This window comes from Boleophthalmus pectinirostris, unplaced genomic scaffold, assembly GCF_026225935.1.
Source record: "Boleophthalmus pectinirostris isolate CB_2022bp ecotype Guang Dong unplaced genomic scaffold, ASM2622593v1 HiC_scaffold_20, whole genome shotgun sequence".
In the NCBI taxonomy this organism is placed as follows: Eukaryota; Metazoa; Chordata; class Actinopteri; order Gobiiformes; family Gobiidae; genus Boleophthalmus; species Boleophthalmus pectinirostris.
The window spans coordinates 33419276-33432328 of record NW_026571153.1 but is presented as its reverse complement, the minus strand read 5'-3'; the positions used below and the strand labels follow the sequence as shown (position 1 = coordinate 33432328).

At 42.0% G+C, this 13053-nt stretch overlaps 1 protein-coding gene across 1 annotated transcript; it reads right to left on the bottom strand.

The window, feature by feature from the left end:
• Positions 1–2628: 2628 nt before the first annotated feature.
• On the bottom strand, positions 2629–10974 carry sb:cb1058 (uncharacterized protein LOC394209 homolog). The gene is made up of 3 exons (XM_020920459.2): positions 10857–10974; positions 7233–7822; positions 2629–3629 (listed from the first exon to the last, which is right to left on the bottom strand). Exons 2-3 carry the CDS (start codon positions 7788–7790, stop codon positions 3459–3461), a joined length of 729 nt encoding a protein of 242 aa, XP_020776118.1. The 5' UTR covers positions 7791–7822; positions 10857–10974; the 3' UTR covers positions 2629–3458.
• Between the last annotated feature and the right edge of the window lie 2079 nt (positions 10975–13053).

Genomic DNA, 13053 nt, shown 5'->3' with positions numbered 1-13053 from the left:
CGCCTAACAGGCCTCGGCAGCAAAGGTGGCAACGTGCCCTCAAACATATCGCGCTTTTAACACATATTACCTTACAATTATGAAACAAATATTAAAAAGCTCTGTGGATATCTTTAGATGCAGAGGCGTAGTGTTTCTGAGCAGGATGGAAAAGGATTCGATTGTTAAGAGCGAGTGGCAATGGCGGCTGCCTCATCCTGGTCCTTGCGTTCAAGAGAACCAGCTCTAGTTATTTTGAACAATATGGCTCAAGCCTGCAGAGGCTGTTTTGTCTTAAGGTTAAAAAGCTGTTTGGAAGCGCACAGCTGAATAAAAACGGTTAGAAACATTTAAAAGTGAAATAATTATTACGTCTTACCTCTAGCACAAACAGGGAGGAAGTGGAAAGAAGAGAGGCGCACGCGGGCTTTTATTTTCCGCTTTAAGCCCCGCCCAGACTGTCGGCTCTTTTATGGGAGCCGAATCTTTTGGATGGGTTAAATTCAAAGAGCCGTTCAGCAGTGTGTCTCTTTTTATGTTCATTTTTATAGAAGCTAATGTAGCTAATTACAATTTTTATCTACAAACTAATCACAGAAAGACACGACCAAGGCCTAATAATAATAATAATAATAATAATAATAATAATAATAATAATAATAATAATGAACTGTTATTATGATATGATGTCAGATCTTTTTTTTCTTTATGCACAAATCTCCCAGTCGTGTTGCCTGCTCTGCTTCTTTGCTGATTCTTGTGTTGATTCACTTTTACGAGTGTAAACAATGCATACAAGCTAATAAATAAATAAATTAATTAAAATGAGATCCGGTTTCAACTGTTCACATGAAGGAACTGTTCAAAAGAGCCGAATACATAGTTCCTGACACACCACGTGACTTGTCCCCGCTACTGCACTGACTGTGGTGATGCAGACACAGACCGTTTGTGTTCATGTAAATAAGCAGAACATCGGGCTTAGTGAAGTTTAGTGAGTTTAAGTAAAAGTCAGACCTGCTCTGGCATCGCTCACACACAAGGTGGCAGCATTCAATCAGTTTAGTCCAGTGCCTTTTTCTTACCTAATTTTGATTTACTTTGGCAGGATAATTCCCGTTTAGGGTGACCAGATGTCCCTATTTCCCCAGGACAGTCCCAGTTTTGAGTCCTGTCCCCTGTCCCAGCAGATTTATTCAAAACCACTCTAATTTGGTTTGGGATAGTCGGTAATAAGAAAATTGTGAAAATTGTGAAAATGGTTATGCACTCTTTGGGTCAGTATAGTCATGTTTTATTTGTGTTTTTGTCATTTTTATGCAGCTTTTCTGTATTTTACCAGAACAAATGACAATGTATGCCTCTCTTCACTGTTGACTGGTATCAAACTGGTCAAAAATAGAGACACAGACATTTCTTGTATAAAACTGGGACAAGAGTGTCCCAGTTTTTTATTTTGAAATTCTGGTCACCCTATACCTTTGTAAATATAAAACTTAGTTTTACATGAAGCAAGAAGCATTTTGTTAAAAAAAAAATAAAAATAAAAAAAGTTGGAAAAATATGTAGAACATGACAGGCATGGCATCACTGTGCACTACTTTTTGCATTGCAAAAAGTGTTTGTTCTAAGCACACATGGGCTGTATTTTGCCAATGTCTATCTCAGCATATATCTTAGGCATAACTATATAAATGTAAATGTACAAGTAAAGTAAAAAATAGAAATATAGTGATATAAATACGACTGCATAAGAAAACAGTACAAAGATGATCTGATGATTGACAGGACATAGGGTTATCCACTGCATAAAGGTGTGTTGTGCAGTTGTAGGGAGTATTATCTGTTACATAAGAGTGAGTTGTTGTACAGCTGTAGGGAGTATTATAGTATGAATGTAATCCTGTAGCTGTAGGAGTCTTTTGGAGAATGAGCTCCTCTGTCTCTCTATAGTCTGGTGCAGTGGGTGAGTTGTTGTACAGTTGTAGGGAGTATTATCTGTCCCTGTATAGTCTGGTGCAGTGGGTGAGTTGTTGTACAGTTGTAGGGAGTATTATCTGTCCCTCTATAGTCTGGTGCAGTGGGTGAGTTGTTGTACAGTTGTAGGGAGTATTATCTGTCCCTCTATAGTCTGGTGCAGTGGGTGAGTTGTTGTACAGTTGTAGGGAGTATTATCTGTCCCTCTATAGTCTGTCCATGATGTCCCTCACTCTGACAAATGTCTCCAGCTCAGTTTGTCAGTCTGACCAGTACAATACAAGTTCTGAAAATGCCAATGATAATTTGTTAAATAATTTCAGTGGCATTGGGTCCATGTAGATGAGAGCAACTCAAATGCAGTTTGAACACTCTGACAAAAGCAGAAGCCTGTGTAAGAAACAGTGGATAATGGTATGAAATTATTTGATATAATGAACCAAGGCATTTGCTCTGTGTGTGTTTCTTAATCATTTTAATTAATCATCGTAGGTTCCATAGTGATCCATGGGCGTATACTAGTCTATGTGCTCTCATACTTTTTCTGATATAGCTCAAGATCATTCTAAAGCTATTAAAGGGTTAATTTCCGGTATCCAGTTCCCATAATATTTTTAGTATCGATTAGGATCAAACATTTTTAAAGAATTCCAATTAATACATCAAACACACTTTTATTAAAATACATCATTTATTCATAAAACTGCTTCTGTTCTTATGAATGGACAAAATAATTTAAATACAAATACTTGTGAGACACTCTGACTCACACACAGACAGATTAGAACATGGTTCATATAAATAATGATAGATTATTAACATATATCATCATACAAAGTGATCAGACTGCAGAGTCCAGCTGCAGCTCTTCCTACTGTCACCGTACGGGACAATCTGATTCGATAAGACAGTCACGGGACGATCTGATTGGTTGATTCATACATAGTCACAGATGATGACATTCTGGTCAGCATTTGTGTGTGCCAGGTCACATCAGCAGAAGCTTCATCGTGTCCAACAGCACGCCAAACATGAACCGGGACTCCACTTTAAAGGGCCCTTTTTACACTCTTTTCTGATCTATGTTATAATGTGGTTTTCTCATCACAAACAGACTTGGAGTTGTGTTTTGTTTCATTCACCTGTGTGAGTCAATTTTGTGTAACATAGAACCTTTAAGTTCATCCATAAGACCACTGACACGTAGACAACAGACAAGAAAATAGTGTAATATGAGCCCTTTAAGTTAGCCTACATCAAATGTTTGCTTTCATTTAACATAAAATATTTAGATGGAAATAGATGACATAATAAACTCATTTAACAAAGAATTCTCATAAAGTCAAAGGAGCGACACTCAGTCCATCCTCCAGGCCACTAGACGTCACTGTATCCCCCCCTCCTCTCCTGCCCTCTGTCTCTGGGTTTAGTCTTCTTCATCGGGGACGTGGTTTACAGAGGACTTCATGACCCCGAGAGACCCGTCCTGACCGCTGCCCGGGTCAGTGCATCTCCGCCAGGATCCTGCTGCTGTGCTGCCTCTTCTTGGGTAAGGGGGAGGAGGGGGAGGAGTCGGAGGGGGAAGGGGAGGGGTCAGAGGAGGAAGTGATGGTGACACTGTACAGGTTAGTGATGAAGGCCTCCCAGCCGCGACGGAACGCTCGGTCCAAAGCCTGAACACACACAACACACACAACACACAAGCAGGTTAGAAGTGTGGGTCAGCTGTGCGGGTCAAAATCGTCTTATCATCCGTACTAAAACTACTGTCCAGTCTAGATACTCTTTTGAGTGTGCTGTCTGCATCTAGTTTGAAATCATTTTACTGTCGGATAATCAGGAAGTGCACGTTAGCATGCTAGTTGTTGGCAAAACTCCTCCATGAGAGTTGTGAAAAGCACTTCTAAACTCATCTGGTGAATAATTAGGATGCTTAAAATGCATAAGGTAAGTGAGGAAGAACTTTGGACCATAATATGGCATTGATTAAACTTAAGTAACTAACCATGGAGACCAGCAAGTGCTGTGAATTACAGGTCTGATCTGTGGAGAGGCAAGCCTGTACAAGAACGCATGTATTTCCAGTGTTGCCATACTCTGGAAAATATCTAGATAAAGATTTTCAGACCAAGAGTTTGTTTTCATCCCTGACAGTTTGTTCTGCTCCCTGCTCTTCCTCAGAGTCATGTGATGTTGCTGTGTCGTGTCGCTGAGCTGATTTAAACAGGTTTTGGTGCTGTCTTCCTACTGGTGGAGGCAGGACGACAGCACCACCTGCAGTCCCACTTCCTCAGGACAGTATCCCAGGGGGTGTGAGAGTAAAAAAGACCCTCATCCCGGTTTATAGTCCCGTGGGCACATTTACGTATTTTGTATAAATCACCTGAGCGAACACGTCACAGTCACATCACGTGACTCTGAGGAAGAGCGCAGGGAAAACAGTCAGGTATGAAAACAAACTCTTGGTCTGCAAAAAGAACCTAATAACATAAAGACAGTGAGAGACCTTACTGCAAGAACGTTACATGGTGCTCATTCTAACAAGACATGTAAGATTTTACTACAAATAAAAAAATGTTTTAAATCCCAGTTTGGCCATATTTTAGGTTTCAAATTTTACTGCCTGGTTTTGATTCCATAACTGCTACATAGCCACTCCTCTAATGTACACAGAAATGATTATCTGACAAATAAAAATGTACTAAAACACCTTTATTTTGTTGAAACAATGTTTAAAATATTAGAAAAAAGTATCTTGTGTAAACTGTGCCAAACTTTTGGATAGAATTCCCCTGAACATGATGTCATCAGTTTTCAACATGTTTTTCAGCTTTTGGTCACAAATTACTCCTTGGTTTGTGTAAAACTATTGTTTATATTTTTCAACAGGTTTTATCCCACTGTATTAAGTCCAAATTAGAAAATCATCCAAAATCCATGCTGGAGCCATAAACCAGGACAAAAGCTGTGGTGCATTTTTAAATATTTGACATTTCTCACAAACTACAGCTGTGATCTAGATGAGTGGGAAATGAGTTGGGGACAGCCCATGTGACCTTAGACTCCTCCCCTCTGAACACCTGATCACATGACACACCAGGTTCCCGTGGTGACATATGCACTTCTGCTTCTGTTATCAGCAGCAGCCACCTTCTGCACACAGCACGGGGAGCGGGGCCAGCGGCTGATTGGACGAGAACGCTGGAATGTCCTTATCCTGCGCCTTACCTCATTCCACAGATCTGAGCCGATACAAGGGCCCGGAATGTCCCCTGTGTGCTCATGGGACAGGGCCAAGAGTGTGAGGAGGTATGAGCTGTTAAATGGACCATATGTTAAAATGGAGCTGGAGGGGTTTCTGTGGTGGAATTATCTGTTTTACAGTCAAACTGTAGATACTTTTGGTTAAAGTCACTGTCTTTAAAAGTGTGAAAACACAACTAGTGCATTTTAAACAGTTTTCAGTAGTCTAAAGGTCTTTCTCACTTATGTATTCAGAGCATCCTAATGATTCACCATGATGAGTTTTCACAACTTTCAGAGACCAGAGTGGAGTTTTGCCTTCAAAGTAAAGCTAACATGCACCTCCTGATTACTGGACAATAAAACGCTGCAGACAATACACAGTGGACTTATTTTGACCTCGAGAGCTGGGCCTATCCTCATGAAACAAAAACTGGAGCAAAGTTAATAGTTTTCTCTGATAGTATAAAGTAGCTTTGTTGAAATACTTTTTACACTTAGCCTATATTAAAATTATTCAAACATTGATGGGCATGATAGTTGTCAGTTGAAAGTCCATCACCTGCTTATCTCCATGTCCAACTTTTCTATCTGGCATTTATTCAATCACAGCTGAAATGATTCTTCAAATTCTAAATTCCCTTGTACGTGACTTACTGCCTATTATAAAAATCCACTGTGGGTTGGGGACCATAGTAGGCTTGTTTAAAGTATCAAAAATCAGCTACGAATGCACACTAAAACTAGTTTTGGAACTAGATACTCATTAGAGCCTGCTCTAAATACTAAAAAAGTCCCACTGACAAGACAGAAATGAACCTTTCCTGCAGCTTTAGAATGATCAGTATCAGATCTGTATCAGATCAAGAAGAAGACATATAGACTAGTATACACCCATGGACACTATGAACCTACTGCACCACTGACCATTACACACATGTAAGAACACATGGAATATAAAAGAAAGTTCTACCTTTTAATGTAGAAAATCACAATGTACTGTCTAAAGAAACAGTGTTTTATATTATCATTGTGGTATCAGAATCAGTATTGAGTGTAAGTGACACGTTGTGATGACCCCTGTTCCTGGGGCACAGCGGGGCCCTGGACTCCGACCTGCTCAGATGATGTGTGCTGAGGCTCTGATAGTGTCTATGGAGACTCCGCTCTCTGTGTGCTCATGGAAACACACAGGACTGTGAGTCACCACAAGAGTTAAACTTTAACTCACAGTAAACGGAGGGAAAGAGGAAGCTACATGCCAAAGGTGACTGCAGCTCTGAGACGTGGTCTAGGGACCAGGGGACACTGAGTGCTGCCTGTTTCATGGTCACAAAAAAAAAAAAAAAGGGTTGTTCCCACATGCCTACATTACCACATTATTTTTAGAATAGGAGCTGTAACGTAATAACACACACAGCTACTCTTTGTTGTAGTGTTACAGTGAAGGGCTGGGTTTTGTATGAAGTTCTGTATAATATTGGTAAAAGTTTAAGTCTCATTTGGTGTAGAGTTAAGGTTAGAGCCTTGTTGTCTCAATCAGAAAAAAGGTTTATTCACAAACTAGGGACTTGCTTCTGTGGTATGGTGCAACATAAAACAACCAGTAATATTTTGTTTGTAATTACAGGGTTTTGGATAAGGTTAGGATCTGGTTTTGAGATTATGGTTAAGTTTAGCGCCAGGGTGAGGGCGGGCTTATGTATATACTTTCCAAAATATATTTAAAATGTGAGATAAAAGGGCTGTGAGCACACAGGGCACAGCTGTGGCTACAGTAGTACCAAAGCACCACCGAGTGTGAAGTGAATGAACACTGCTCTGTAAAGCATTTCTTTTTGGGTGTCATGAAAGGTGCTGTATAAATCCAGATGTGGTTTCTTTGCATTAGTGTTATGTTTTGACATGTTTATTTGGGGTTAGGATTAGGAGCAGTTCCTGAGGTGAGGGTTAGGTCTTTGGGACAGGTTTGCACATTGGCAGACGTGCATTTGGGGGTAAAAAGAAGAGGTGTGGATGCCGCTGTATCTCACCTTACGGTAGTTTTTGCTGCTCTTCCTCTTCAGAGCCTTCATGCCCTCCTCCTGCTCCCTCCTCTGCCTCTCCTCCTCCGGCACCTGCTCCTCCGGATGCTCCCGCTCCTCCCGCTCGGCTCTGTCCCTGATCAGCACTCTGTCATCTGCCTCCTCCGGTACGGGGAAGTGCACCACGGCTGGCTCCCTCTCTACACTCTGCATCTGCACCTGGATCGTGACCTCCGTGATCTCCTCGCTTCCCTGTCTCCACTCCTCGCTTTGTCTCCTCTCGTCCTCACTCCCTTGCCTTCTCTCGTCCTTGTCTCCCTTCCTGCGCAGGCTTCTCCACCTGCTGCTGCGCCGGCTGGGCTTCCTCCTCAGTAACATCTCGCCATCGTCTTCGTTAAACGTCTCCACCTCCTCCACAGCTCTACTGAAGATCTCCACCTTCAGATCTTCTCCTGTTGCTGGGATCTCCGGCTCATCCAGGCGGCCATAGAACCCACTGGACTTGTCTAAGAACTTGGGAGCCCTGATGGAGCTGCGCACGGAGGACTTCCTTTGGCCAATGGTCATTTTGAAGGTAAGCTCTTCAGGTAATTCTTCACCTGTAACGGAAGAGACATAGATACAGTACACACATATAAGGCCACATGAGAGCAGAAAAGAAATTATGACCGTTTAATATTGAAAATCACATTGTGTTGTCAAAGAAACTGTGTTTTTATTTTCATTATGGTATCACAATCAGTACTGTGTAACAGGTCTATTCCTCAGTATCAAAATCAAGCTTAAAATTTGATCAAGATAATATTAGTATCTGATTTTTGATACTTTTGACACATACAATTTGACATCTGATCCAATTCCAGGTGAGCAGTCCAAACGGTCAGGTATGAAAACAAACTCAACTTCGAGGAAATGATCGTCAGTGAAATGAACCTGATTGGGCCAGATGAGGTAGATGGTGTTACGTAAGAGAGCCCGTATAGACAGTCAGGTGCACACTGGAATTTCAAGTTTGACAAAGTTGAGAAGATAAGAAAAAGGACCAGGGAAGAGAAGAGAATGTTCTCAGAGGAGGACAGATAGAAACATGAAGATATCTAAAGATCTACAGTCAGTCATACATAGTCAGTGTGTATCCAAGAATGTACTTCATGCTCGTGAATACTACACCATTTGCAGTAAGTCATAGTAATAGTAATAATAGTAGAAATGGTAATACTCAGAGGTGGAACTGAGACACTCCTTTGTTTTAGTCTCAATGAAGTCTCCAGTTAATGGTCCACATGTTCAAGTCAAGCATATATGGTCCTTCTTTAAAGCCTTGGCCACAAATAGGGAAGCGTGGAGGGACAGGTTCCAGGTAGTTCTTTTAAAAAATAGCTCTTCATGTTCATGTTTGTAATCAGAAACAGTGTGATATCATGTACTACTTGCAGTTGCAGCATACTCTGGAGTCGTGTATAGAGTATAGACATGTAGGCCTATTGTTTTGAGGAGAAGCGTCAAGTCCAGAGTCACTGGCCTTCAAGTCCAAGTCCAGGTCCAAGTCTATTTTGTCCAGTCAGGTCAGGTCCAAGTCTATTTTCTCCAGTCAGGTCTAAAGTCCAACAGTGACTCAAATCTGGCTCCACCAATCAATTGTTTAACGAAGCATCCAACATGACATCAGTGTGATAAGACCATGTAATCAACTGAATGTCATTATGATGCTGTGTTAGTGGCCTAAGGGAGCCCTAGTACTTCATATCATTTGGAGATAACAAGTGGAGTATTTTCACAGCCCCAACCCAAGCGTTCCACAGTAAACATGAAGTTACATAAGAGAGAGGAGCTGTGCCAACCCTGCAGCTTCTGTCAAGTGTCTCGCTCACAGCTCACTTTATATTATTCTATGTTCTGATGGATGTTATAATGGATTTTCCTCATCACAAACACACCTGGAGTTGTGTTTTGCTTCATTCACACATGTTTAACACACAAACCTCACACATTTAAGCTGAGTTCTTCTCTCAAACAGGAACCACTCCACCTTCCACCTTGTGATGTCATGTGGTGATACAGGAAGTGCTCCACTGTGTTTTTAAACTCCACACACCTTCTGTAGAATCATGTGGATGATTTCAGCTCTGGAATTGCCAATCTTTACTGAACTAAAGGTAAAAGGAGCTGTTCACTTGGAAACTACCACTTCATGACATCACAATGTGGAACAGAGCATACTGACCCTTGGGGATGTAGACAGACAAATAATGTAGAATTACTCAAACATGTGAGAATGAAACGAAACACAACTCCAGGCATGTTTTGGATGAGGTAGCAGCATTAGAACATTGTTTAAAACTCACAGGTGTCAGTTTTGCATAATATAGGATTTGTATGTGACTCATCTGGTACATCTGCAGCACAAACCCACCACCACAAAGACACTCAAGAGACACTGTAAAAGTACTGGGCTCTTATAGGTTATAGCATTACAGCTTTGGATTTGGCAGTGCTCCACTGGTTCAGACGGTTACTCTTCATAGATGCTGTTTGGCTTTGATGGAGCCACTGGACCTATGCCAGGTCACGCTCATTTCACTAAAACAGACTTACCATCTGCCTGCATTTCCTATTGTTTTATTTTGGCTAAATTCATGGTTTTACTTCCTGGTTGGACACGAACAGCAGGGGACTCCCTAAATTCTTGGCATTTGGACCTTAACGTTCCATGTCAATCAAAGCTAAGTAACTTGCGCGCTGTGTTTTCCATAGAGAGCGAGTTCAGCAGATGTAATTAGAGCAAATATTAAGGCTCGGCGACAGTCTTTTTGTGATTTGTTAAATACAGTTATATCATGGTGGTCAGAGAGCATTTGAATCCTAACTGCCGTGCAATATTTCTGAAGAACTGTACAGGATGTAAAACTGTGAGGAGTATTGTCCACCCAGTCAGAATTAGAACAAGATGGAAATCTGTCATATGAACTTTAATGTTTGGAATATTGATGAGTGTGCTCAGTCTTATCTCCAGCTCAAATATGGAGGAGCAGATGTTCTCCAAACACTGGTGGACTTCAGCCTCATGGTGGACCTAGTCACTGAAGCAGGTCACCTCACTCCTCTGCTCATAGTGACATGCCCCATTATGTCATCATGTCTTATCTCTGTGGACAACGGCATTGTCCTGAAGGTCACCAAGAACCACCACAGAATCTTTACATTTAAAGATCTAAGCCACGTCTGAACTTAAACCATGAACAAACCAGGACCAAGCCAAGACTGAACCAGGACTGAACCAGGACTAAATAAAGATTTATGGAGCTATAATATCGACCTAACTTTTTAAACAAATGAGGTCAGAGATTGATATGACATAAATTTTTGTATTTTAAAGATTATCTAAAGTATCTTGAGTAAAAGTTGTGCTTGTGTACAAGCTTCATGTTGACAATATGAACTCATTTCTGATCTGTACATGTGTAACTCTTACAACTTATCATTTACAAACCTAAATGATAAATCAGTCATGTTATACTTCTACTAGAGTACTTTCATTTTAAAGTAGCAGTACTTTGTACAAGTTTGGAGTACACCTCTGCTTAAATAAATATGTCAGTGTAGACACAAATAATAGATCATTTAAAGTCTTACCGTGTTCTGTGTGCTCCTCCTCAGCCTCTGTGAGTTCTGATCATGAACCTCCTCCAACACTCATACCTACTGAGAGAGCCCGCCCACCTGTGCTCCAGCCCTGCCCACTTGTGCTATAGCCCCGCCCACCTGTGCTCTAGCCCCACCCACAAATCACACACACGTGGTTTCCATGCTTCTTGAGGAAGCACCATTTATTTTCTGGAGAGATTAACCATAGTCACTGCTCCCCAACATTGACCTAAACCCAACTCTTAACCTCTCTGAACACTGATCTGAACTTTAAACCACATTGATCTAAATAAAGGATTTCCCTCATAGTGAGCCATGTCCTCATGATGTGATGCATACCTGTTTACACACTCATGCTGATGATGATGTCTTCGGTCTGTGTCCGGACTCGCACACACAGACATCGCGTGCGCTCAGCTGTGCTCACTCACACTACAGTCATGACAGTCTGCTCTCTGCTCCTACACCCGGCACCTGGCACCAAGCACCCACACACAGGGGGAGGGCATGTGACACACACGGACGGACATGACCCATATTCAGACTATGTAAAATGTGTATTGTAGTGTGTGTGTGCGCGCGTGCGCGTGTGTGGTGTGTAGTGTAGTGTATGTGTGTGTGTAGTGTAGTGTGTGTGTGTAGTGTGTAGTGTGTAGAGTAGTGTGTGTGCGTGTGTGTGTGTAGTGTGTAGTATGTAGAGTAGTGCGTGCGTGTGTGAGTGTGTAGTGTGTAGAGTAGTGTGTGCGTGTGTGTGTGTGTGAGTGTGTAGTGTGTAGAGTAGTGTGTGCGTGTGTGTGTGTGCGCGTGTGGGTGTGTGTGTGCGTGTGCATGTGCGTGTGTTGACTGGAATGTTTGCAGGAAGTGTGACGCTCTGATCCAACCTCATGAGTTTGATTACACACTCTGTCCACTGCATGTGCGTGTCAGATGCCCTCCCACACTCCATAAATCAGTTCAATTCATGTTCAGTCTTAGAGATGAAAATAGCCTAGGCTCATGTCTCATCTGATTGTGTGTCATGGTCACACTCTTCAGCCTGAAAACAAACACACTTAGGCTTCACCCTGCACCACACACTCGTGTTGTGCAGGAGCTTGGGTTTGCCATAGTGACAGCTCCATGGGTATTGTCAGTATACCACTTTAATGGGTGATACAGGTGTTTGGATGGGTGACACAGGTGACGGGGGCAAACAGGTGACTGGGTGATTGAAGGGAGTACGTAACACTAGAGGGTGGGTGAAACAGGAGGATGGGTGACACAGGTGGGTGCAGGTTAGACAGGAGGATGGGTGATAAAGGGGGTGGGTGACACAGGTGGGTGCAGGTTAGGCAGGTGATCTGTCTGATCCAACAGGGCTGTGGGTGCTTGTCATGACTCAAGTCGTGTGAGGTCACCTTCATACACGTTCTTTTATGGGCACCTGTGCTGTGATTGGCTGTCCCCTGAAGCATCATCCATCTCCGTGGTTACGGCTCAGTCAGCACAGAGGTGAAGTGAGACGGCCCCGGGGCCTCGAGAACAGATGTGCATCTGGACCTGCTCCAGAGGTGACTCACTGCTCAGATCACTGCTCTGAGGAGACTGTTTACAACCTATGAAAATATAGTGCCCTTTATGAGTGAGTGAGACAGGAGCAGAAGGCCCACAGCAACAATATGAACAGTACTCAGCATGATCACTTCACTCTCAGGTCACATGTCAAAGGGCCCAAATGATACTATTTTATGATCCCTGTTATAATGCAGACGAATAAGTCTGTAGTCTCAGTTACATTTACTTATTCAAGTAAATGTAACTGAGTACTACCCACGTTTATTGAGGGCTGCTTGTATGCAAAATCAACTTGATGGAGGTTTCTATCATGTTTTAATGGTATTTGCTCATCAAAAAAAATACTAGATGTCATCCATGTGCTCCACACAAAAATTCTCCATAAATATACAAAAGCATGTACACTACACCTCAACACAAACCTGATGTGATGTGCAGTAGTTTCTTTAGCAGGATGCAGACTGACAGCGTCATAATGTCACTCTGAAGGAGGAGTGAACATTATGTGTTAGTACACAAGTTGATACCTCACAGAAGTAAAATACAAAAACATTCTGGGGTCATTAACAAACTGTTCATATAAAGGGAAAATAAGGCTAATGTCATTTTGGTGGAATTTTAGTAAGAACTA

What these genes read in the sequence shown, in the direction of transcription:
- sb:cb1058 (XM_020920459.2), bottom strand. Translation starts at nt 7,790, where the DNA reads ATGACCATTGGCCAAAGGAAGTCCTCCGTGCGCAGCTCCATCAGGGCT. An exon ending in GCAGCAAAAACTACCGTAAG is followed by an intron (nt 3,630 to 7,232) that starts GTGAGATACAGC and finishes GTGTGTGTTCAG; the next exon opens with GCTTTGGACCGAGCGTTCCG.